Below are 27,067 nucleotides of genomic sequence, written 5' to 3'. Positions count from 1 at the left end.
CCACACCCCCTACCCCACTCCCACTCCCGCCAACAGACCCCAGAACTGACCGGTGGGCGTCAGACGGCGCCGCGCCGGGCAGCTAACCGGGTGCCCACGGGACTTAATGGCACGCGACATCTGCCGCTACCGCCGGGGGCTCCGGGAAGCCCATCGGCAACGGTGTCGCAAAAGCGTCGCGAAGGCGTCCGTCCTTGGCGGCTGCAGGCCACCTGTGTAAGTCGAACGTGCTGGGGTTTGATAATCAGCATGGAGGCGGGCGAGGTCCTCCGACGTTGCGGGGGCCGAATGGAGAAGCCGCTCGCCGGTGCCCCGGGCTGCTGAGCTCCCGCCGCTCCCCGCGGCTCGGCCGCCCAGCCATGCTAGCCTCGCGGGTGGCGCGCGCCTCGTGGGGGACCCTGCGCGTCGCCGCATGGGCGCCGGGAGTGCGGCCAGGCAAGGGGCGCGCCCGCGGGGCAGTGCTGCCCGCCGCGTCCTGCTGCCTGGGCTGCCTGGCAGAGCGCTGGTGGCTGCGCCCGACCGCGCTCGGCCTACGCCTGCCCGGGACTGGCCCGCGGGCCCATTGCTCGGGATCGCGGAAGGCGGCCCCTGGGTCTGCGGCTGGAGAGGACGTCGCCGCCGAGGCCCGGAGCGGCCGGTGGGGTCCAGCGAGCGCCGCCAGCCTGGTACGTACCGAGGAGGAGGCGGAGGGGCGACTCTGCGTCGGAGTGGTCCGCTCGGTCGTAGCTGGGTTCCGGACGATAATAACGTGTTCTGACCCGCCACGTTCAATGCTTCTGTTTCAAAACTTTTGTAGCGTTCTTTGAAGAGGTTTTGAGCTGGTCGTTCTGTTGGAATGAATTTAAGGGGTACCAACCAGGTCCTCCTTGAGTCTGGGTGGTCAGGTTAAATCTCCCCCTCTGTTCAACAGGTAGCTGAACGCCTCTTTGGATATTGCATAGGTGAAAAAATAGCCTTCACCTGTCTTATTAAAGGCGCATTTTCAATTTTCGGGAGCGAATCGCCAATATGTAGGGCAAGTCTCTGGGAATCTTCGGAAAGGTATACAGGCCTTTCTCTTTGCTTGTGCAAGTTTGGTTAACTATCATTTGACCTTTGGTAACAACATATTGTGGGGTGAAGAATAACTAATTTAAATCGTAATTGAAAGGGCCTTTAACTTTTAATTATCGAGAAAAGTTAAAACTCTCTTTCTGAGGGAATGAAAGAAAAGATTTGTCTGCTTACCCTTTGATATGCTGACCAAACAGAAGACTTCAGTGCATGTGTGGGAGAGGTTTTGATGTCATGTTAGTAAGACTCATGCAATTATTACATCTTCAATTGTTATGTCTTCAGTGGGCCCCTGTGTTGCTTTCATCAGTTGTACAGCATGGGTTGGGGTGGCCACATCCTGGCAGGGGTCTCAGCTCCATTAATAGCTAAAGCATGTTGCGGTTTGAATGCCGGCTGCTTTGAGGTTGCCATATCCTGGCTGAAGTCCTTCCCAGAATGGCAGTAGTTGGTCGAGTATGCCACAGGTTATCTGGTTGAGTAATTTGAGATTAGCTCTCTAAATTTTAATTTAGAAACTTTTTACAGATTTAATGATTAGAAGTTAATGAGGTATTTTGTTTTTAATTGAAATATTTTCTGTGGAGCTGCAAAGAATCCCTTTCACTATTCAGGAACATTCAGTCTGGCTTATTCACCAAACGAAATGATCTGGCTGTTTTGCAACTTTGTCTTTAATTTTGCCCCATGGGTATCTCTGAGATTAATTTTAAGCCTCTTTATTCTGACCTTTTGCTTTATTTTTCCTTTTTCTCAGTCATGAACTGCATCTCCTGGGCCCCACCTCCCCCCACAAGTTGCTGTAATGCTGGATCAAGTATTTGATTTATTCTGTACCACAGTATGGTCAACAGACTTATCTTTTTTTCTCTGGACTCTTGGACCTTTGAACTTGAATTTGGAATATGTTCCAAGAATGGGTCCATTTAATTAATATTTAATTAATATGATGTAGTTTACTTTCAATAAAAGGTCCCCGAGTAGAGGTTTGTAGTGCTGCTTGTTTGGTAATTGTTTCCTGGAGAATATGAATTTTTCTGTAGCTTTCTGTGATGTATTTGGCCTGACTTGCATAACCCCCTTATACCTCCAAGCCAAGGTGAACGTTTCCTACCCCGGGTCTGTTATAAACACAAACTTAATATTTTTAGAGAGCTCCTTTTTCTTGCAGAATGGGTCAAGGCATTTTTAAAAGAGGTCTTTAGAGGTGGAAACTCACTTTTTTAAAAAGTCAGATAAGGTTCAGGCACATTGGGTTACTGATCAAGAAAGAGGTTAAGCAGGGTTCATTTTGTGAGGAGCTTGTCCCATGCGATAGAGTTGGCAGCCTTCACTCAATGGAGAGAAGAATCCAAGGTTTAGGGAACGACATTTTCGTAGTAATGTTTCTATAACCTGCTTTGCGCAGCGTGTCTTAGTTCCACGAGGCTGAGGTTTTTTAAAGTTGAAACACCCTCTCATGAAACCGATTTTGTTTGGCAAGGAAGGAATGTTCTTCAGAGCAGCTGCCAAGAAAGCCCTTTGGTTGGTGCCAAGTTCAAAAACACCTTGGCTCCAAATGACGCTTCAAGGAATCTTAAAGCTCCCATAGGGAAGCCATGAAAGTCCTCAGCTTCTAGTTGGGGATCTTAACATTTCTGTGGCTATTTTGAACAGATTTACAAAGTTTCTCTTTATTTCCTAAAGACTTCAATCCCTGATTCATTGTTCCATTTTCTTCCAGCAGTTCTCCAATTTAGTGATGAGATTATGGGATTAAAATGTTTTGGGGGAGTTCCTGCCGTGGCGCGCAGTGGTTAACGAATCCGACTAGGAACCATGAGGTTGTGGGTTCGGTCCCTGCCCTTGCTCAGTGGGTTAACAATCCGGCGTTGCCGTGAGCTGCAGTGTAGGTTGCAGACACGGCTCAGATCCCGCATTGCTGTGGCTCTGGCATAGGCTGGTGGCTACAGCTCTGATTCGACCCCCTAGCCTGGGAACCTCCATATGCCATGGGAGCGGCCCAAGAAATAGCAAAAAGACCAAAAAAAAAAAAAAAAGTTTTTGGAGGTTCCTGTCGTGGTGCAGCAGAAATGAATCCGACTAGGAACCATGAGGTTTCGGGTTCAATCCCTGGCCTTGCTCAGTGGGTTAAGGATCTGGCATTGCACTGAGTTGTGGTGTAGATCACAGATGCTGCTTGGATGTGGCTTTGGCTGTGGCATAGGCCAGGGGCTGTAGCTCTGATTAGACCCCTAGCCTGGGAACCTCGATATGCCGCGGATGCGGCCCTAAAAGGACAAAAAAAAAAATGTTTTTGGAGTTTCATTGTGGCTAAGTAGTAACGAACCTGGCTAGTATCTATGAGGGTACAGATTTGATCCCTGGCTCCGCTCAATGGGTCAGGGATCCGGTGTTGCTATGAGCTGCAGTGTAGGTTGCAGGTGCAGCTAGGATCTGGCATTGCTGAGGCTGTGTCTTAGGCCAGCAGCTGCAGGTCTGATTCAGACCCTAGTCTTGAAACTTCCATATGCTGTGCAGATCCCCCCCCCCCCAATTTTTTTTCCTCTTTATTCATGTCTCCATACGCTGTGTGTGGCATTTAGCATTCTTTTGATGGGTATGTGTAGAGGAGTGAGGGGAGGTTATTTGTTTTTTTTTGTGGTTCTTTTTTTTTTTTTTGGTCTTTTTGCCTTTTCTAGGGCCACTCCTGCAGCATATGGAAATTCCCAGGCTAGGGGTCTAATCGGAGCTGTAGCTGCCGACCTACGCCGAAGCCACAGCAGCACAGGATCCAAGCCGTGTCTGTCGACCTACACCACAGCTCACGGCAACGCCAGATCCTTAACCCACTGAGCAAGGCCAGGGATCAAACCCTCGACCTCATGGTTCCTAGTCGGATTTGTTAACCACTGAGCTGTGACAGAGCTCTGTTTTTTTATTCTGTTTTTCAGCCAAAATGCCCATGGTTGATAATTTCGCTTTTTTCTGACACTTTTAAACTAAAGTTTCACTTTTATCTTCTTTTTTTTTTAAGTGTCTTTAACAAACCATGTTTTCTTTTTTGGCTGCCTTTTTTGTGACATATGGAGTTCCCAGGCGGGGATCAGATCCAAGCCATAGTTGTGACCTATGCCTCAGCTGCAGCAGCACTGGAACCTTAACCCACTGTGCCCTGCCAGCAATCGAACCTCTGTCTCATCTCTCCAGAGATACTGGTAATCCCATTGTGCCACAACAGGAACTGAAGTTTCACTTTTTTTTTCCTTTTTTTTGTCTTTTGTCTATTTTGTGCTGCATCCACAGCATATGGAGGTTCCCAGGCTAGGGGTCTAATTGGAGGTGTTGCTGCCAGCCTACACCAGAGCCATAGCAATGCCAGATCCGAGCCACATCTGTGATTTACACCACAGCTCACAGCAACACCAGCCCTTAACCCACTGATCAAGGCCAGGGATCAAACTTGAAACCTCATGGTTCCTAGTCAGATTCATTTCCGCTGTGCCACGATGGGAACGCCCCAAGTTTCATGTTTAAAAGCAGAAAAATTTTTTTTTTCTTTTGCTTTTTTGCTTTTTAGGGCCACACCCTTGGCATATGGAGGTTCCCAGGCTAGGGGTTGAATCAGAGCTACAGCTGCCAGCCTACATCACAGCCACAGCAACGTGGGATCCGAGCCGCATCTGTGACCTACACCACAGCTCACAGCAACACCAGATCCCTAACCCACTGAGCAAGGCCAGGGATCGAATCCACAATCTCATGGTTCCTAGTCAGATTCGTTTCTGCTTCGTCACAAACGGGAACTCCCCAAGTTTCATGTTTAAAAGCAAAATGTTTTTTTAGTTTTGAACTCTAATGGTGCAGTCATACAGTAAAGGCTTGACTTATATGGTAGATAATACATGTTTATTCCTTCTCCCTTTAGGAGGAACACCTACTTCACATCTGTGTTTGGATACATGACTTCTTCATCTTCTGCATTCTTAAGTTTTAGTGCAGTGTCCGTAAAAACAACAGAATGGATTTTAAAACTCAATTTAAAGTACTAAATTTAAAGTCTGTGTACCTTCTAACCTTTAAGTTGATGAGTGTGTTTTAACAGTGTATATAAAGTATGAATTTATGGTATTTAACTCAATTTGTTGTCTTTATGTTTCAGTATGAAAACCCATGGACAATCCCAAATATGTTGTCAATGACGAGAATTGGCTTGGCTCCAGTTTTGGGCTATTTGATTATTGAAGAAGATTTTAATATTGCACTAGGAGTTTTTGCTTTAGCTGGGCTAACTGATTTGGTAAGTTGTAAAGGCATTCCCCCTCTTTTACTCCCCTGCAAATCCCAGGTTGCTACTTCACCGAAATAACACAGCTTCAATCTGCTTTTTCTTTGAAGGAAATCCTTAAGATGAATTTCACCTAGTGCTTGTATGGGCTTGTCTTTTAGCATCTCTGTGGGACTCTATTCCTTATATGATCTAAGGAAGGAAGTGGAGGTTGTAGGGGAACATAGGAGAGGATGCTTTTTTAATTTGTGGGTTTTAACTTCTTCATAAAAGAAAAAGCCTTAAAAATTCTCAAAGAGCCAGTACTTGCTTAAAGGATAGTAATAAAGGAGAGAAGCTGTGAGGTTATTTTTCTACTTATCTAAGAGAGAAATGCTCTGATCTGCAACAGTAGTTGGTTTTACTGGTGGAGAGGGGAACAGTGGGCCACTTGCTGTGACCAGGGAGCTTGTGGAGGCCAGATCCCTGCTCAGGTTTATGCTGGCAGGAGATCATAGGCACCCAACAGCTTTGGTCCCTGATTCCTGCTCCACACTCCTCTGACCACCTTGCAGAAGACCTGGCCCTCGTGGGCATTAGGCATGTTTCTTCCACTCTTCCAGCAGAGGGACAGAGGAGAAAAGAGTATCTTGCCCCCACCGTCATTTTGGAGGGAAGGAAAGATTTATTCAGGTTATCTCAAATTAGAACTTGGAAAATAATTTTATAAGAAGGCTGCACTGTGTGTTATAGGCTTTTGTGGACTGGCTAGTCATTATCATGTATGACATTTGTATTTATCACCCATCCTTTTGCATAAAGTATTTGAAATGGTTTATAAAACTGCATATCCTACAAAAACACAAGGAAGTGGGGGAAAGGTAGAGGAAAATTTTTAAATAAGTATGAAAGCATGTAGAAATAGATAACTGTGTGTATATATTGCATATTCTTGTATAAGGATAGATATTGGGTATATATATTGTATATTCTTGTACAGGGCTGGTCTGAGATCCAAGTGAGGACCCAGACAGGCAATAATGATTTAGTGCCTCGTTAAACCGATGTATGTTTGAAAAGCTTTATTCAATATTTAGTGCGAATAAAGAGAGACTGACTTTCTATTATAAGCTGAATAGCATCATTGTTTGTAACATCAGCTGTTCCCTTTGAGGTTCATAGAAACAAAATCCCACCTGCCCAGTAGCATTGCTGAGCAATATAGAATTAGCTAAAGATTCGGCAGGATAAAAAGGAGGGAGGGCATTTGCATTCTTACATGTCATTTCCTAATACACATCAAATACAGCCTATCAAACTGGCTACCCCCCCCCCTTTCCTGGAGTTTAGCTCCTGTCATAACCACTCCCCATTCTTACAGTCTTTCCTTTTGTCCCTGATTTTATCTCTGAAGTGTGAGGGTCTCCAAGTCTGTCAAAGGCCATTGTACTGATAATAGATTTTTTTTTTTTTTTTTTGGTAGTAGACAAGATCTTTTTCAGTTACTGGATTTGTTCTTTTTATGTTTGTCGGGTTTTGTTTTTTTTACCACATGAGATTGCAGTATTCACTGAATGGGAGAGGCCTCATTTACACTTTTCTAAATATATAGGAAAAGTGTGGAAACTTGAGTTAACTGGCACCATATTCCATGGAGGTTTTGATGCCTTTAGAGTGGCCGCTGGGTACATGACTGAACTATTGGAATATATGTTAATGGATTGGATATATCAAGTGAGAGGAATTAAATATGAGTACTAGGCTATTACCTCTTTTTTCGTTTTCAACAAGTAGGTGCCTGGAGGTTAACATTTTCTGTGTTGGTCAATACTCAGGGTAGGACAAGGTTTGTGGGAAAAGACATGTTATGCCTATCCACATAGAGGTAACAGCTGGCTAGTTGAACACAGTAATTTGGGGTTGGAGGAAGTCATGGTTAGAAATAGATTTGAGTCATCATCGTATAGATAGAAGGTTAAGTCTGGATGAAATCATCTAGTCTATGGTAAAAGAAGAGGAAGGGTCAGAGAAAAGAGTAATAGATGGAGCAGTGGAGAAGGAGCTGGTAAAGGACCCTGAGAAGGAATAGCTGGTGAGAAAGCAAGAAAATTGAGCATAAGGTGTCCCAGAAGTTAAGTGAAGAAAGTGCTTCAATTGTGCTGAGGTCAGGTAAGCTAAAAATGTAGAATTCATTGGTGGCCTTAATGAGTGAGGGTGTGACGTTTAGAGCAGGTTGGTGAGCTTATGCAAGGTGGTGATAACAATGGATGTCACTTTGAGGCTTTTTAGGGCCACTCTGGCATCATATGGAAGTTCCCAGGCTAGGGGTCGATTCAGAGCTATAGATAGCTGCTGGCCTGCTTCAGAGTCACAGCAACACAGGATCCAAACTGCATCTGCGACCTACACCACTGAGGTCATGGCAACGCTGGATCCTTAACTCACTGAGCAAGGCCAGGGATCAAACCCACATCCTCATGGATACTAGTCAGGTTCATTAACCGCTGAGCCAGGAAGGAAACTCCCAAGAAGGGTAGATTTTTTTTTTTTTTAAATTTATTTGTGTGTGTGTGTGTTTGCCTTTTCTAGGGCCACTCCCACAGCATGTGGAGGTTCCCAGGCTAGGGATCTAATCGGAGCTATGAGCCACTGGCCTATGCCAGAGCCACAGCAACACGGCATCCAAGCTGCGTCTGTGACCTACACCACAGCTCACGGCAACGCTGGATCCTTAGCCCACTGAGCAAGGCCAGGGATCGAACCTGCAACCTCATGGTTCCTAGTCGGATTCGTTAACCACTGTGCCACAACGGGAACTCCAGAAGGGTAGATTTTAAAGAGATACATGCTGGGGACATTTTTGTTGTTAATTAACTAATTAAAAGACCGAGTATGAAAAGAGATTGATGATGCAGGGGAGGTGGGAAGAAGGAAGCAACTCAAGGTGAGAAGGCCTGGGATCAGGGATCAGGGAAGGCAGCGAGAATATGAATACCTGCTGGTAGGTGGTAGATTCGGAGATGGGAATATGAAGGAGTGCTAACAAAGTTCCTATTTTTCAAGGAAATATGGACATGGTCAAGAGCTAGAGGGAGGTTTTGGAAGGGAGGGATTCAGGTTGAGGTAAGAGCAGATAGTATAAAAAGAGAAGGTAAACACAGTGAGTAGGTGTAGGTTTGCCAGCCAGCTTTAATGCCCATGGGAGATTTGTGATTATGAAAAAGTGAGATCAGTCAGTTCATTTATGTGCTTTTCCTGAACAAAGTTCACCTGCCTAGGTGTAGGTTCAGAGTACAGGTTAGTTATATTTAAGCAGGGTTGTGGGGGAGTGGAATAGAAAGTTACCTTGGAATCTAGTGTGGGTAGAGGAACAAAGAAGGTGAGAAGGTGATGGTGGTGGGGAGGCTGAGTTCCCTGATATCAGAAGCTGAACTGACACCTGGATCCTCCAAGGCCTTAACGCCCCATTCTAGGCACTTCCTGTTAGATAGTATTACCTCTGGTACACCTAAGAAAATAGGTCTTTTCAAATGAGGCAGTAATAGCCAGTAACTGTTTTTGAGGATTTACTAAGTGCTGAGAGCTGAACAAGTAGTAGTTACATTATGCACTGAGACAGCCAACCCTTTGAGGTTGGTAGCATTGTCTCGGTTTACACATGAGGAGACTGAGGCTTAGGCCCACAATTAGTGAGTGGGAGAGCCAGTTCTTATGTTCTACTGCAAAGAGCAAGTCCTTAACTATTTTCCTGCAGGACACTCTGTCCCTTAGGTCATTGGAAGTGTTCCCTGGTGGCTCAGTTGGTTAAGGATCCAGCATTGTTATTGTTATGGCTGGGGTTTGATCCCTAGCCTGGGAACTTCTGTATGCCATGTGAATGTGACCCCCCAAAAAGTCAATGGAATACTTGATGGGGGAGTTCCCATCGTGGCACAGTGGTTAATGAATCCGACTAGGAACCATGACGTAGCGGGTTCGATCCCTGGCCTTGCTCAGTGGGTTAAGGATCCGGCGTTGCCGTGAGCTGTGGTGTAGGTTGCAGATGCGGCTTGGATCCCGTGTTGCTGTGGCTCTGGTGTAGGACGGCAGCTGTGGCTCCAATTGGACCCCTAGCCTGGGAACCTCCATATGCTGCGGGAGGGGCCCAAGAAATGGCAAAAAGAAAAAAAAAAACAAGACAAACAAAAAACTTGATGGAGTTCCCGTTGTGGCGCAGTGGCTAACGAATCTGACTAGGAACCATGAGGTTGCAGGTTCGGTCCCTGGCCTTACTCAGTGGGTTAAGGATCTGGTGTTGCCGTGAGCTGTGGTGTAGGTCGCAGACTCGGCTTGGATCCCACGTTGCTGTGGCTCTGGCGTAGGCTGGTGGCTACAGCTCTGATTAGACCCCTAGCCTGGGAACCTCCCGCGGCCCTAGAAAAGGCAAAAAAAGACAAAAAAAAAAGAAAAAGAAAAAGTCAATGGAATACTTGAGATAAGGAGAACTTACTTATCCTTTAAAATGTACCATGTTGAATAATGTCTAAATTAATTTGATCTTTTCCCTTGGAAATAGGACTAGAAAATCCGAACATTTGTTGAAGCCTAAAGTTAAATGATTAAATGCCAGGTGGGGATTTGGAACGTCAAATATCTGCCTATTTATTTTTTGCTTTTTAGGGCTGCACCCGCAGCATATGGAGGTTCCTGGGCTGAGGGTCCAGTCAGAGTTACAGCTGCCGGCCTACACCACAGCCACAGCCATGCCATATCTGAGCCACATCTGTGACCTTCACCACATCTCATGGCAATGCCGGATTCTTATCCCACTGAGTGAGGCCAGGGATCGAACCTAAAACCTCATGGTTCCTAGTCGAATTCATTTCCACTGTGCCCCAATGGGAGCTCCCATATCTTCCTTTTTAAATGGGAATAGGCAATACTTGGTTTCAGTCCATTTTGTGGCCTCAGGGAGGTCTGGATATTTTGAGTTAAGACTGATTATTTTAATACTGGCAATCAATATATATATTTTAAAAATGCCTGGGCGGGTCAAACAAAACCAGCCTGCAGGCCCATTTGGCCCATTGACAACCAAGTATGACCTCTGCTTTAAGATATAATTTGTTAGAGTTCCCATTGTGGCACAGTGGAAATGAATTGTACTAGGAACCAAGAGGTTGCAGGTCCTATCCCTGGCCTCACTCAGTGGTTTAAGGATCCGGCATGGCTGTGGCTGTGGTGTAGGCCAGCAGCTGTAGCTCGGATTAGACCCCTAGCTTGGGAACCTCCATATGCCTCGGGTGTGGCCCTAAAAAGCAAAAAAATAAAATATTTGTTTCTACAAATAGTGAAGAAATAATTTTTATATCAAAAATTTTAAGTAGGTTGGGTACAGAGAATTTGAGTTTTTTATTCAAATACAGGTAGTACACATGGAATTAACAGTGGCACTAAACAAAAAATAATTGAAAAATAATAACAGAATTTAGGGAGCTGGATATTATAGAAAAGTAGGTAGGAATGAAAATTAGAAAACATCACAGTTAAAGGGTAGCCCTTGTAAGTAAAAGCAGCTATTTTGGCTTAATGAAATAGCCCAAGGCTCAGGAGGGAGCTCTTTGTCCAAGCTCTGTCAGTCATGTGGTCATTGAGTTTTATTTGGGTCCTTTACATCTCTGAATTTGTTCATCCCACAAAGGGACATTGTGAAAACATTGAGAAATAGCTAAAGGTCTTGAGAAAGAAAAGTACTATAGAAAAGAGAAGTTATTTTCTGGCCAGTTGGTAATTTAAAAGGTAAACATATACCAGTAAAACAGGTTTTGGGGTAAGAAACAGAAGAGCTTTGATCTACATTTTATGAAAGTATAGTTGTTATTCTGGTATCTTTTAACCTTCAAGATATCTACTCTGTACTTGTTATGAAATTTATTTTAAAAAAACTTCTATTTTCAGTTGGATGGATTTATTGCTCGAAACTGGGCCAATCAAAATCAGCTTTGGGAAGTGCCCTTGATCCACTTGCTGATAAAATACTTATCAGTGTCTTATATGTTAGCTTGACCTATGCAGATCTTATTCCAGGTAAGAATGCCGTCATGCATACTTGTAAATAGTACAGGGAAGAATGACATTCATCAGCTTAGGGTTTCTCTTTATTGAGAGACAAATAATTTTTGTTCCAAAAGTGTTTTTCAACTTTAAACTGTTTCCCTAATTTTAAACTATTGAACTGTTTTGCTTGCCAAGCTATTTGTTTTACTTTAGAATTTGTCTTTGTTTTACTAGTAGAATCTGTTGTTTTCCTAGTGAATTTATTTAAAGTTAAAATTGAGCAAATATTTCACAGTGCCAATTCATTTTACCTTAGGGAACCTTTTGAAACAATTTTAATTCTTAGTGTCTCCCTTTTTTGAAAGCAGTTTAAAGTTTTCCTAAGTCTGTTACGTTCAATTTAATCTTAAGTGGGAGCTCTGAAATCCTAAAGATATATAAAATTTCAGATTGTTATTATTATTACTTAAACACTATTACACAATTTCAAATTAAAAGTGTAGTTTGTACATTGCCTGAATACTCTGTATCAAAATTTTATGATCTTTTGTATTTTGTAAGTGCTTTTCTGGTTGTTCGTTTTCTACTGGAGTTGTGTTTCTCAGTTTTTATGCTTTGATTCAGATTAAACTGTTTATTTCCAAGAGGTATATTCTGCTAATACTGACATTTGATTGAAAGAAGTAGAGTGTTCTTTCAGTCTAGTGTAGTCTCAATTTAGAGATCTCTTTCTCTACCTTTAGGCTTTTAAATCTGCACAGCAAATTTAAAAGTGAATTAAATTACTGTTTATGTACTTCTTTGAAGGTCAAGTATATGGTTGAGGGTATTGAAGAGGCAGGGGTACACTGTAAGTAATCTAGATAATTTGTAGAAAAAAGATCCTAAGGAACATCTGTTAACATCCATAATTAAAATGAAGGTGTATGTGTGTGTGTATGTGTTGTGTGTTTTCATATGTCCCATTTTTTCGGTTACTTTGTATTTTGTTGTATTGTTTTACAAAGATTGGGTATTTCCCTGTTGTACATAGAAATTTTTTCCAGGTTTTGGTATATGGATAGCGTTGGTGTAGGTTACTGTCCAAGCTGAGACTTCCCTTCATTATCATTTTAGGAACTTCTGTTTTCTGTCTTCTGTCTTGGATCTGTTTTTCAGGCTCCCATGTTCCTCTTTTTGGTGCAGTGGAATCTTCCTGTGTTAGGATGCAACATGGCAGCTAGGTTTTTAGAGGTGTACAATGTCTTTATTCTACAGATATCTAAACTATCTTTATCCTACCCTTCATACTTGATTGAGATTTGAACTGTGCATAATTTTTTTAATTAATAATACAATTGTAGAACTGTATCATTTAATCATACAGTTGTATTTTTAAATTATAATTATCATAAATTCTTTGATGGAGAGGAAATCAGAATCAGATCTAAGAAGACTTTAGCATTCTGAGAATGATGTCAAATGACCCTCTTCATGGTGGATTATGCACTTATTTACTATGAGATATATTTCTTCTCCAGAGATTTCTTGTTTGTATATCAATTGTAGATTTTTGGTTTGCAGTTATTCTGAAGTTTTGATATAAGGGTCTGTATGTGTACGAGATTGTTTTAAGTTGTTCTCTTAATTGCAAGTTCATCTCCGGTGTCCTGCATTTGTACCCACCTCTTCTCATGATTTCTGATTTTGGTTGTATAATTGCGCATGGATGATTTCCTGTCTTTACTGTATTATATACCTTTACTGGTGAGCCTTGTCATTTGTGGAATTTTTGTTTCCTGTTGCTATGTTTCCTTTTCTGCCTAGAAGTTCCTTTAGTATTTGTTGTAAGGCTGGTTTAGTGTTGCTGAATTCTCTCAGCTTTTGCTTATCTGTGAAACTTTTGATGTCTCCTTCAAATCTGAATGAGAGCCTTGCTAGGTAAAGTCATCTTGGTTGAAGGTGTTTTCCTTTCATCACGTTGAATATATCATGCCACTCCCTTCTGGCCTGCAGAGTTTCTGCTGAAAAATCTGCCGATAACCTTATTGGGTTTCCCTTGTATGTTGCTTGATTTTTTTCCCTGGTTGCGTTCAAGATTTTCTCTTTGTCTTTAATTTTGGTTAGTTTGATTAATATGTGTCTCAGTGTATTCCTCCTTGGGTTTATTTTATATGGTACTTGTTGTGCTTCCTGGATTTGAGTGAGTGGTTCCTTTCCCATGTTAGGGAAGTTTTTGGCTATTATCTCTTGGAATATTTTTTTCTGTCCCCTTCTCTCTCATCTCCTTTTGGCACCCCTATAAAATGGATGTTGGTGTGTTTAATGTGCCATAGTTCTCTGAGACTCTCTTCATTTCTTTTCAATCTTTTTTCTCTTTTCTATTCTGCATCCATAATTTCCACTAATCTGTCCTCCACTTCACTTTTTTGTTCTTCTGTCTCCTGTATTCTGCTGTTAGTTGCTTCTAGTGAGTTTTTTATTTGTTATTGTATTTTGCATCTCTTCTTATTTAAGTTTTATATCTTGTATTTCTTTGCTCATTGTTTCCTGTATGTTATCCATCTTTGCCTCCAGTTTATTTCCAATGCCTTGCATCATCTTCAGCATCAACAATCTAAAGTCTTTTTCCTGGAGGCTAAGAATCTCCTCATCACTTAGCTGATTTTCTGGGGTTTTTCCTTTCTCCCTCATCTGAGTTATAGTTCTCTGTCTTTTCCTTTTATAGGTTTTTGGTGTGGTGACCTTTTTACAGATAATAGAGTTGTAGCCTCCATAATTTTCAATTACAGGTTATTTTCCCTCAGAATTTTGAAGACCCTGTTCTATAGATTTACAGATTCCATCTTGCTGTTGAGAAGTCTCATGCCATTCTGCTATCTTTTCCTTTATGTATGATTATATTTTGTATTAGAAAGCTTTTAAGATTTTTTTACATTATCCCTAGTTCCCATTGTGGCTCAATGGGTTAAGAACCTGACATAGCGTCCTCGAGGATGCAGGTTCGATCCCTGCCCTCGATCAGTGGGTTAGGGAATCAGGCATTGCCACAAGTTGTGGCATAGGTCACAGATGTGGCTCAGGTCTGGTGTTGCTGTGGCTGTCTTGTAGGCATGCAGCTGCAGCTCCAATTCGACCCCTAGCTCAGGAACTTCCATATGCTATAGTTGTGGCCTTGCAAAGAAAAAAAAGAAGAAAGATTTTTTAAACATTATCTTTAGGTGGTGGTTTAAAAGATTCTCTCTCTCTCTCTTTTTTTTTCTTTTTCTTTTTCTTTTTTAGGGCTCTAGGTGCAGCATGTGGAAGTTCCAAGCTAGGGGTTGAATTGGAACTACAGCTGCCAGCCTACACCACAGCCACAGCACCTCGGGATTCGAGCTGCATCTGCAACCTACACCACAGCTCACGCAATGCCAGATCCTTAACCCACTGAATGAGGCCAGGGATCGAATCTATATCCTCTTGGATACTAGTCGGGTTCGTTTCTGCTGAGCCACAACAGGAACTCCCTCTCTTTTTTCTAATTAAAAATTTTTAAAAATTTTATGGCTGCACCCGAGGTGGTGTGTGGAAGTTCCTAGGCCGCAGACTGAGTCCAGGCCATGGCTGTGGTGTTTGTTGCAGCTGTAGCAATGCCAGATCCTTTAATCTACTTCTGAGCCAGGCTGGGAATCTGAACCTGCACCTCTGCAGCAAGACCCAAGCCACTATAGTCAGGTTCTTAACCTACTGGGCCACAGTGGAAATTCCTAAAAAATGTCTCTCTTAAAAATCAATTTTCTGCGAGTTCCTGTCATGGCTCAGTGGTAATAACCCAACCAGCATCCGTGAGGATATGGGTTCAGTCCCTGGCCTGGATCAGTGGGTTAAGGATCTGGTGTTGGCCTAAGCTTTGGTGTAGGTCTCAAATGCGGCTTGGATCCTGTGTTGCTGTGGCTGTAGTGTAGGCCAGCAGGTGCAGCTCCAGTTCAACCCCTAGCCTGGGAACTTCTGTATGCTGCACTTGTGGCCTTGAAAAGGAAAAAAGAAAAAAATTTACTTCTACTTAGAGTTTGCTCAGAATTTTTTGGTTTTTTTTGTTCATTTTGTCTTCGTTTTTGCTTGGGGGTGGTACTTTTTTGGCTGTGCCTGCAGCATGTGAAAGTTTCTGGGCCAGGGGATCAAACCTGCACTATAGTGGTGACAGTGCCGGATCCTTAACCCACAGAGCCAGCAGAAAACACCTGTTAAGAATTTTATTACATTAGCAATTGAATTTTATGAAATTTTTTCTTCATGTGTTATTTTTTCCCATTAAGCTTAATGTGTGGTAAATTAAATTATTGATTTTCTAAAATTAAATTGACCTGACATTCCTGTTGTAAATCCAACTTGATTATAATATATTTTGAAGATATTGCTGTTTACTTCTATTTTGGTTTGGTTTCGTTTACTTCTATTTTGTTGAAGATTTCACTTCTAGATATCGTTTATACTTAGGTCATAAAATGAGTTTAAGGAGTATACTCCCCCATCCCCCATTCTTGGGAGATGTTTGTGTGAGATTGCAGTTATTCCTTCTTTATATGTTGGTAGAACTTGTATTCATTTGAAAAATGCATAAAATGTTTCTAAAATCTGACTGCATACTCTCTGCTGAAGGGCTAAAATCACAGAGCATGTTCTGTGGTATGCTATTCTACATAGTGTCCAATTTTTCAAGTTTTTAATCCTGGTATTAAACTTAATTCTTTACTGACTTATTTTTACATTTGGTTTGCTTTTTTGTTAGTTACTGAGAAAGTAGAGTTTCCTATTACGTGTCTAGTTTTCCATTACTTTTTCTTTGTAGCTCTGAGTTTTGCTTTGTGTCTTTTGAAGTCATGCTGTTAAGTGCATATAAATTAGAATTATTATGTCTTCTTGGTGAGTTGAATGTTTTATTTTGATATGACCTTTTATATCTCCAGAAATGATTTTTGCCTTGAAGTCTCTTTTGTTGAATATTGCTCTAGCTTACTTTTGGTCAGTATTTGCATGATAGATCTTTTTTTTTTTAATTTTTATTTATTTATTTATTTTTTTGTCTTTTTGCCATTTCTTGGGCCGCTCCCACGGCATGTGGAGGTTCCCAGGCTAGGGGTCGAATCGGAGCTGTAGCCACAGGCCTACACCAGAGCCACAGCAACGCGGGATCCAAGCCGCGTCTGCGACCTACACCACAGCTCACGGCAACACCGGATCATTAACCCACTGAGCAAGGGCAGGGATCGAACCTGCAACCTCATGGTTTCTAGTTGGATTCGTTAACCACTGCGCCACGACGGGAACTCCCTGCATGATAGATAAATCTTTTACTTTCAACTTGTCCACATCTTTATTTTTTAGATATTTCTTATAAATAACATATAGATAGATGTGTTTTCTTTATTTTATCCAGTCTAAGAATATTTTGTCTTTTAAAGGAAACATTTAATCCACTTACTGTGATTACTAATATTTATGTAGCAGTCTTCCATTTTATTTTATTTGGCCCATATTTTTTATCATTATGACTTTTCCTGTACTAGTTGGAAAGGTTTGTTTGTTTGTTTGCTTTGCTTTTTAGGGCTGCCCCTGCAGCATATAGAGGTTCCCAGGCTAGGGCTTGAATTGAAGCTGTAGCCACTGGGCTATGCCACAGCAACACAGGATCCGAGCCACATCTGCGATCTACACCACAGCTCACGGCAACCCCAGATCCTTAACCCCCAGTGAGGCCAGGGATCGAACCTGTGTCCTCATGGATGCTAGTCAGATTCATTTCCACTGAGCCATGATGGGAACTCCAAGTTGGAAAGTTTTATGTTCTGTTAACATTTGGCTATTCTCAACATTATAATTAATTTTTACCTTATCAGAATTTAATATTAACAAATCTATACATTTGGCCTTTCGTATCCTTAGGTTTCACAGCCACAGATTCAGCCAACCATCCTCAAATTGAAAATATTAAAAAAAAAAATCCAGAAAATTCCAGCCAAACTTTGCTGCACACTGGAAACCATTTACATAGTATTTCCATTATATTAGGTATTAAGTAATCTAGAGATGGTTTAAAGTATGTGGGAGGGTATGCACAGGTTATGTATACTGTACTATTTTATATAAGGGACTTGAGCATCTGTAGATTTTGGTGTCTGTTGCGGGGGGCAGCAGGGTGGTTCCTGGACCCAACCCCCTATGAATACTGAGGGATGACTGTGCTCCTTCTGGGCCCTGAAGGACTCCTTCATTTTAGTCTTACAGTACTTTAACTCCATTTATTACTGTCTCAGTTTAGGTTATCATACTGTAATTTTATATGTTTCTTCAACCCACATATTGTTTATGAAGTCAATGTTCATTTAGATATATCTTCATACTTGATTTTTTTCTGGTTTATATTTGATGTTATTTTAGACATTCCACTGGGAATCATTTTTCTTTTGTCTAAGATATATCTTTAGAAATTCTGTTAATACAGGTCTCCTAGTGGTACATCCTTGTCTTTGTTTCTCTGAAAATATTTTTTATTTTGACTTTATTCTTTTTTTTTTCTGTGCGAGGACATTTAAGTTCCAGTTACACAGTACACTGTTATCAACTGTAGTCACTATTTTATATATTAAATCCTCAGATCATAGTCATCTTAAAAATTGAAAGTTTATATCCTTTTTTTTTTGTCTTTTTGCCTTTTTTCTAGGGCCGCTTCCATGGCATATGGAGGTTCCCAGACTAGGGGTTGAATTGGAGCTGTAGCCGCCGGCCTACACCACAGCCACAGCAACGCGGGATCCGAGCCACGTCTGCAACCTACTCCACAGCTCATGGCAATGCCGGATCCTTAGCCTACTGAGCGAGGCCAGGGGTCATGGTTCCTAGTCAGATTCGTTAACCACTGCGCCATGACGGGAACTACCTGAAAGTTATACCCTTTTACCAACCTCTATTTCCTACTATTTCTGTGAGTTTAACTTTTTTTTTTCCTTTTAGATTCCACATGTTAGTGATGTAGTATTTGTCTGAGTTTGCCTTTATTCTTAAAGGATATGTTCGTTGTGTACAGCATTCTAGGCTGATAATAATTTTTTTTTCAGCACACTTAAAGTACCATGCAATTGTCTATTCACTACCATTGTTGTACTAGGAAATCAGCTTTTTTAAAATAAATTTTGTTTTTTTTTTTCTTTTCAGGGCCACACCTGTGGCATATGGAAGGGGTCAAATTGGAGCTGCACCTGCTGGCCTACACCACAGCCATGGCAACTCCAAGCCGAGCCAAGTCTACAACCTACACCATAGCTCATGGAAACACCAGATCCTTAACCCATTGAGTGAGGCCAGGGATCAAACCCAGGTCCTCATGGATACTAGTCGGGTTTATAACCTGCTGAGGAACTCCCCGTCTTTGGTTATTTTAATTTTATTTTTTGGGGTACTTTTGCCATGTTCTTGGACCGCTCCCGTGGCATATGGAGGTTCCCAGGCTACTGCTCAAATTGGAGCCATAGCCGTCGGCCTACGCCAGAGCCACAGCAACACGGGATCCGAGCCGCGTCTGCAACCTATACCACAGCTCACACCTACACCAGATTCTTAACCCAACTGAGCAAGGCCAGGGATCGAACCCGCAACCTCATGGTTCCTAGTCGGATTCGTTAACCACTGAGCCACAACGGGAACTCCTTTGGTTATTTATAACTGTTTTGACATTGTGTTAATATTTGAAAAATAATTTGGAGGAATATTTTGATGATGGCATCACTCTCCAGAGATTTTTTTTGTTCAGTTCTGCCTAGTGTCTAGGAATGCTAATAGTCTGGGACCACCTAGATGGCCAAATGATGAGACATTCCTTTAAGACTTAGTTTGCTGGGGGCCATCTCCTCTCCCGACACTGTGGAAATAGTTGTTCAGATCCCAGCTTAAAGCAGAAACGAATTCAACTAGTAACTATGAGGTTGCAGTTTAAATTCCTGGCTGCACTCGGTGGGTTAAGGATCCAGCGTTGCTGTGAGCTGTGGTGTAGGTTGCAGACATGGCTCAGATCCTGTGTTGGCTGTGGTTGTGGCCAGCAGCTGTGGCTCTGATTTGATCCCTAGCCTGGGAACCTCCATATGCCGTGGGTGTGACCCTAAAAAAGCAAAAAAAAAAAAAAAAGGAAAGCTTAGAGGTGGTTTATTGCCACCTGACCTGAGGGCTCTGGCCTTTGACTGCTCTTCCCCTGCCCTCATAAGGCTACCGGAACCCTTATGCAGCTTTGTAGTTTACTCCCCTAGCAGCAGGGACAGTGACTTAGCGTCAAGGCTTATTTTCCTGAGTTCTCATTCTTTAACAGCCTGATACTTTCTTAGCATCTTGTAAGCTTTTCACTTTCAAGATTTTTTTTAAATGTTCTTCTCCAGGTGAAGAGGATTATTACCTAGTCAGGTGTTAATGGCAACTGAACCGCAGAATCTTTTCATTTTCCTTGTAGGTCTGAAATTTTACAATGGTGTATGTTCTAGATCCTACCAGTTTGTAGGGAGTCTCTCTTCCACTGTGCTGGATACCAAATAGGCCCTTTCAGTCTGAGAACTTAATGCTTTAGTTCTGAAAATTTCTCCCTTATGTTCTTTCTGGAAACTGTCCTCTTTCTGGGAGAGTTCCCCAACTTTGTCACTTCCTCTTTTGACATTTTTATTGCTATCATTTTTTAATTTAAATGATTGTTCTGTGTTCTTTTTTAAAAAACTTACTTCATAGGTGAATATCATCATTTCAGGATAGATTTTCTGGTGTGTGTGTGTGCACGTGCGCACGTATTTTTTTTTTTGAACCCCTACATTGTATCTCTTTTCTTTCTAATTTCATTTTATTTGGGTTTGTTTTGGCCCCTCTTTCCTGATGGAGACTGCTAATGTCTGGTGATCCTTAGCAGCTCACTTCATAAACTGTTAATTGGGTGCTCTCTAGACATTGGTAGAAATTGTTGGGTGGTGTGCTTCTCTCTAGGGTGAACAGGCAGGGACCAGGCATGGCCCTGAATGCTTAGTAGTTTTAGCTCTGTTCTGTAGATAGGAGATCTCTCTCTGTTCCTTAGGGATTGAAGGAGGTCCTAGTTTAAAGATTAACATGTAGAACAAAGGTTGGCAAACTTTTTCTGTAAAGACCAGATAGTAAACATTTCCAACTTTGTGGGCCATGTGGTCTTTGTTTCAGCTGCTCAAGTCTGCTCTTGTTGTATGAAAATAACCATAAAAAATACAAACAAATGAGTCTGACTGTGTGTTAAATTTATTATTTTCTTCCCTTTTTTTTTTTTTTTTTTTGGGCCACAAATAGAGCATATGGAAGTTCCCAGGCTAGGGCTTGAATCTGAGCTACAGCTGTCAGCTAATCCACAGCCACAGCAATGCGGGACCTGAGCTGCATCTGTGACCTACACCACAGCTATGGCAACGCTAGATCCTTAACCCACTGAGTGAGGCCAGGGATCGAACCCACATCCTCACGGATACCAGTTGGGTTTGTTTCTGCTGAACCACAATGGGAACTCCAGGTTTATTATTTTCTTTCTTTCTTTTTTTTGTCTTTTTGAGGGCCGCACCCACGGCATATGGAGGTTCCCAGGCCAGGGATCTAATCGGAGCTGTAGCTGCCAGCCTATGCCAGAGCCACAGCAACACAGGATCCGAGCCATGTCTGGGACCACAGCTTATGGCAATGCCAGATCCTTAACCCACTGAGCAAGGCCAGGATCGAACCCACGACCTCAAGGTTCCTAGTCAGATTCATTAACCACTGAGCTACGAAGGGAACTCCAGATTTATTATTTTCAGTTCAATTGATAGTGATCAATTCTGCATAAAATGACTTGATTTCATTCTCTTGAACACTAATAAAATTTGTCCAAGGTGTACCTCCTTGTTGTTGAAACTGTATTTCAGAGTTAGCAAATAGGGAGGAAAGCCTTGGAGCAGTCCCTGTCACATTTTATACCCCACTAACACACTATCAGACTTCTACAGATCAAAGGAAAGCTGTTTTAGCCCTGGAAGAAAAGGAAAGGGAAGGCAGAGAGAGAAGGCAGGAATAGTTAGAAGATTCAAAAGCCAGGGAACTGGATAAAATTGCCCCCAAAGTCAAAGTGAGCACCTGTCTGTATACAGGCTGCAATTTGGCAGAGGCCTTAAAGATCACCTGGTACAGCCCGGTTGCAGGCTGGCTTTGCTTGAGAACACCCAGGGAACTGTCATCTGTGCTTTTACAAAGCTGTGCCCAGGTGATTCTATAATGAAATCAGTTTGAGGAACCCTGGTTTTGTAAACAGTTCTTTCCTCCAGACTGTTACAGATGGTAAACTGAGTCCAAAGATGCATTCCTGGCAGTATTATTAATAGATGACTTTGGCCAGGTTATATAATCTACTTGAGGCTTGTTTTCTATGAGTAAATTGGAAATAATGATGGTTCTCATTTAGCTCATTTGGGGATTAAGTGACATGTTACGTATAAAATGTTTAAGTAGTGCCAGATGCTCAATAAATGGTAATTTCGGTCATTAATAGAATTAGAACCCAAGGCTTTGCAGGCTGTGAAATTGCCTCACCTGCTCTTCTGCAGAACCTCTTATTTAGGATTAAGTGATATTCTTTTTCACCCTGTGGTGACAAACTACAATAACAGGTGTTTGTTTTCTTCTAATGTTATGTTTATGTAATTTGTATGAGTTTGCTGCATTTTTGTTGTTGTTGTTGTTGTTGTTGTTTGTTTTTTAGGGCTGCAGCTGCAGCATATGGAAGTTCCCAGGCTAGGGATCGAATCAGAGCTGCAGCCACTGGCCTACATCACAGCCACAGCCACAGCCACAGCCACTCTGGATCCGAGCCCCCCTCTGCGACCTACACCACAGCTCACAGCAACACCAGAATCGAGGCTAGGGATCGAACCTGCATCCTCATGGATGTTAGTCGGGTCCGTTAACCACTGAGCTATGATGGGAACTCCGAGTTTGCTGCATTTTAAAATCTGGTTAATTTGATTTTGCCAACTGATTACTATAGAAAAATTTGGTTTACAGGCACAAAAATCCTCCTAAAAATATTAGCTACCTTTTTTTGTTACTTGTCTCATACAACCAAGTCTTCTATGTGCTCCAAATGCCATAACTTGAGTGGATAAGCATTTTCTCTTTGAAATAGTCTTGTCATTGACTACTAGGCCAAGGATCAATGCTTAAGTAGCCACAACCAGCAGAGATTTAAGTTTTAAATGTATAGTTAGTGAGATTTTTAAGTTGCTAAACCAGTAGAATGTCAAAATTGGAGGGGACCATAAATATAGCCTTAAAAGTAATGCAGAAAGAACTGTTTGAAAATATTATGGAAGGGATGTGCATGATTCCTTTATTTGAGTAATTTAAACAATTCGAACTAAGTGTTAGCCTCAAGATTTTTTCCTTTTTCTTGTTCCTTTTTTTCTTTTTGCTTCTTATGGCCGTACCTCTGGCATATGGAAGTTCCTGGGCTAGGGGTCAGATCAGAGCTACAGCTGCAGGCCTATGCCACAGCCATGGCAATACATGAATCTGAGCTGTGTCTGTGACCTGTGGCCACAGCTTCTGGCAGTGCTGGATCCTTAACACACTGAGTGAAGCCAGAGATCAAATCTGCATCCTCACAGAGGACTAAGTCAGGGCCTTAACCTACTGAGTCGCAATAGGAACTCCCACTTTTTAAAAAATATTTTGTCCTAATAAAAGTATATATTCATGGTTAAAACTTCCTTCAACATGGAGGGAGGTAAAGTGAAACAAGACCTCTGCCCTCCCATTCTCACTCAACAAGGGAGCAGGAGTTCCTTGGGTATCCATTTAAAATGTCTTTTTACTGGTTCTGGCTCTGGCTCTAGGGACACGTTCTAGAATCTTAGGGGTAATAAGAAGACTATCAAGTTGAATTCATATTTAATTAGAATTCATTGAATGAATGAGCAGAAGAAAAAATAACAATTGCCTGGATAGGAACTGGCCAGGCAAAAATGAAAATGTTTTGCTTCTCCACAAGTGGTACATGTAGCAAATTTTACTGTTCATAAAATAATCTAGAATACAGAAGCAAGCAGCCAGAGTTCCTAAGATGCCAGAATTGTTTGAGTCCCAACATCTTTTCCAACCTGTTTACCATCTCATTCCATGTAGTTATAGTGAGCATAGTGATCCTTTTCCAGACTCACAAAGTTGGGAAGTAACAAAGGAGATAGTGAGGTCCGAGTAGAGCTGACACTGGTAATTGCAATTTAAAAACGTATGCAGGGGGAAGAAGATATAAAAAGAGATGAGAGGATCGGTATTCTGAAAAGCAGACAGAGACTTTAAAAGCCGTAATCGGGGAGTTCCTTCATGGCTCAGCAGGTTAAGGATCCAGCATTGTTAGAGCTGTGGTGCAGGTTTGATCTCTGGCCTGGAAACTTCTGCATGCTGCCAGGTGCAGCACTCCCTTTCCCCCCAAGGAAAAAGCCAAAGTTTGTCTTTCACCTTGTTTTGAAGACAGGTTAAAGAGGCAAGTTAAAGGTTAAAAATCAGTGGTTCACTATAAGGATCCTAAAACAGGCTTGAATAAGAAGTGTTTATTATAAATTTTTACTTAGACTCCATTGTATGTGTAATCTTTTAATAATTTTCCAAATCCCAATCAAAGTTGTTTTATATTTGATTTTCAGTTCCACTTACTTATATGATAATTTCAAGAGATATAATGTTGATTGCTGCTGTTTTTTATGTCAGATATCGAACTCTTCCAACACCGGTGAGTTTGTTTAAAAAAAAAAAATGGTTTTTTTTAGTATTACATATAACTTAAGGCAAAAGAAAAAAAATTGCTATTGCGTATTGAGTTTCACTTTATGGGGATAATTTTTTTTTATTTTATTTATTTTATTTTTATTTTATTTTATTTTATTTGTCTTTTTAGGGCCTCACCTGTGGCATGTGGAAGTTCCCAGGCTAGGGGTCCAATTGGAGCTACAGCTGCCAGCCTGCACCACAGCCACAGCAACACAGAATCAGAGCCCTGTCTGTGACCTGCATATGTCACAGCTCATGGCAATGCCAAATCCTTTAACCCACTGAGAAAGGAATCCTTTAACCCACTGAGAAAGGCCAGGAATCAAACCTGTGTCCTCATGGATACTAGTTGGGTTTGTTACCTTTGAGCCGTAATGGGAGCTCCTGCTTTATTTTTTTAATAAATTTTATTGGAGTATACTTATGCCACAGAGCCATGTTAGTTTCAGGTGTACAGCAAAGTAAACCAGTTATGCATATACATACATTCATTCCCTTTGAGATTCATCTCCCTTTTAGGGTACCACAAAGCACCAAGCAGATTTCCCAGTGCTATTCAGTAGGTCCCTGTTACCCATCCATTCCATATACTGTAGTATGTACCCATAAGTCTGTGGGAATAATTTATAACATTTATTCAGTCCACTTACTGGAAATTTAAATAAAACTGTCATCTTGAATGGTAGTTGTTCAGTGAATATATATATATATATATATGAGTAATTAATCGTGTCTTTGTTTAAGTCAAAATTGTTTTAGATGGTAGCCCATAAAACTCAGACTAGCTATCCTTGAACCTAGCAGCAAACTCTTAGGAGTGTTTTATGTAACTAAGCACCCTTTCCTATCTAGTTTAGCTTCTGCTGTAGATTATCTAGAACTCATTTTTATTTATTTTTTATTTATTTTAATTTTTTTATTTTCTTGTCTTTTCTAGGGCTGACTCCCGCAGCATATGGAGGTTCCAAGGCTAGGGGTCTAATCAGAGGTACAGCTGCTGGCCTACACCACAGCTCACAGCCATGCCAGATCCTTAACCCACTGAGCGAGGCCAGGGATCGAACCCTCGACCTCATGGTTCCCAGTCAGATTCATTAACGCCTGAGCCACAACAGGAACTTCTCGTTTTTATTTTTTAATATATTTTTGGGGGGGCTGCCCTTAGGCATACATATGGAGTTCCTGGGCCAGGACTAGATGCAAGCCACGGTTGCGATGCTGGATCCTTTAACCCATTGTGCCGGCTGGCATCAAACCTGTATCCTGGTGTTGCAGAGATGCCACTGATCCTGTTGCTCCACAACGGGAACTCTAAAAACTGTTTTTTAAAATCACAGTTTCATGAGCATGGAGTGGGTTGTTTGCGTGCTTGTTCATTCTGCAGATATTTGAGCAGGTATGAATAGCATAATTTATAAGCACCTCATGAGCATAACAACCTCATCTTTTGGTTCCCAGCTCAGTGAAAATGGCAGCATTATTCATTTTGGTTTTTTTAGCCTATAAAGAGAATAGTGATAAGGGAGATTTGTTGAGCCTAAAATGTAGTCAAGCAGGCTTTATGATAACTAACTATTGTGTTACAATTTTATAGGAATTGAGAAATCTGTAAATTAAAAAATGTATTTGCAGTACTCTGTATGATTTATAAAGAATGTAGTTATTACTCATTTAGTATAATAGAAGATGCAGTTAAAGGGTTTATCTAGCCTATAGCCAGGCATGTGATATACATATACATTAACTGCTACATATAACAAAATGTATTTTAAACTTGAACAATAAATTGAATAAACTTTTTTTTTTTTTTTTTGTCCTCTGCCAGCGAACACTTTCTAAGTATTTCAATCCTTGCTATGCCACTGCTAGGTTAAAACCAACCTTCATCAGCAAGGTAAGAGACATGTAATGTCCTTTTAAATTATTTTTCCCTTGTGGGTTTTTATAATGAATCTAAACCTCAGTTTGGAACAGCAAAAATGACAAATTTTAATGAATTGACTCTAGAGGATAGGAAGTGGGGTCACTAACCCAATTCTTTTGTCTTCCAGGCTTTCTGAATCTTTAGTATAAATGTTTTGCTTTGTGTTGGTGGTCTGAGAATTTAAGTTTCTGAGTGAGGTATTAGAGCCACCATTTATAGGGGAGGTGGAGAATGTGAAAATGTAATTGCATATTGATTGAGACACAGAGGGATTGTGAACATTCCTTTCTGGTTTCACTATTCACCCCGCCCTAGGGTGAAAACACCACATATATTAAGGTTCTTTTATTTTCAGGATTGATTATTACATGGAAAGGGATAGAAAGTTTTATTCACAAATAAATAACTCCTACAGCTGTCCCTCTGTTTTCCTGTACCAGTCTTTGCACACAGAGAGGACACTATTGATGCCTCTCAAGGCTCATTTGTTTCACTAGTAGGCAAGTTTGCTTTCATAATTCTTTTTGCTCCATCCCTTGTGACAGAGGTGTTTGTTTTGTTTTGTTTTGTTTTGTTTTTTGGCTTTTTAGTACCTTGCCTCTGGCATATGGAGGTTCCCAGGCCTAGGGGTCTACTCGGAGCTATAGTTGCTGGCCTATACCACAGCCACAGCAACACCAGAGCCAAGCCTAGTCTGTGATCTGTACCGCAGCTCACGATGACACCGGATCCTTAACCCACTGAGCAAGGCCAGGGATTGAACCCACAACCTCATGGTTCCTACTTGGATTCGTTTCCACTGCGCCACGACTAGAACTCCGTGACAGAGGTTTAACAGGTTAGGGGTGCCGGTCATCTTTGGGACAGAGAGACGATTGCTCTTAAATCAGAAACTCCTTGAAGTGAATTTTTACCTACAGATGTGGGTTGATTATTTACTTTGTTATTTACTTATTTGACTTATATTTGTATCAAGTACAATAGTTGGAGTGTAGCACTTTATA

At 41.5% G+C, this 27,067-nt stretch overlaps 1 protein-coding gene across 1 annotated transcript in view; it reads left to right on the top strand.

Annotated features, from left to right (window-relative positions):
* Positions 1-209: 209 nt before the first annotated feature.
* The window catches only part of CRLS1 (cardiolipin synthase 1), a 29,842-nt gene continuing 2,984 nt past the window's right edge, over positions 210-27,067 (top strand). The window contains 6 exon segments of the mRNA XM_047771697.1: positions 210-665; positions 5,195-5,332; positions 11,237-11,270; positions 11,273-11,365; positions 24,016-24,101; positions 25,965-26,033. Of these exon segments, the coding sequence (XP_047627653.1) occupies positions 360-665; positions 5,195-5,332; positions 11,237-11,270; positions 11,273-11,365; positions 24,016-24,101; positions 25,965-26,033 (726 nt within the window). The 5' untranslated portion in view covers positions 210-359.

The sequence above is a fragment of the Phacochoerus africanus genome, chromosome 3 (genome assembly GCF_016906955.1).
Source record: "Phacochoerus africanus isolate WHEZ1 chromosome 3, ROS_Pafr_v1, whole genome shotgun sequence".
Classification (NCBI taxonomy): Eukaryota; Metazoa; Chordata; class Mammalia; order Artiodactyla; family Suidae; genus Phacochoerus; species Phacochoerus africanus.
This window is presented reverse-complemented; position numbering and strand designations above follow the sequence as displayed.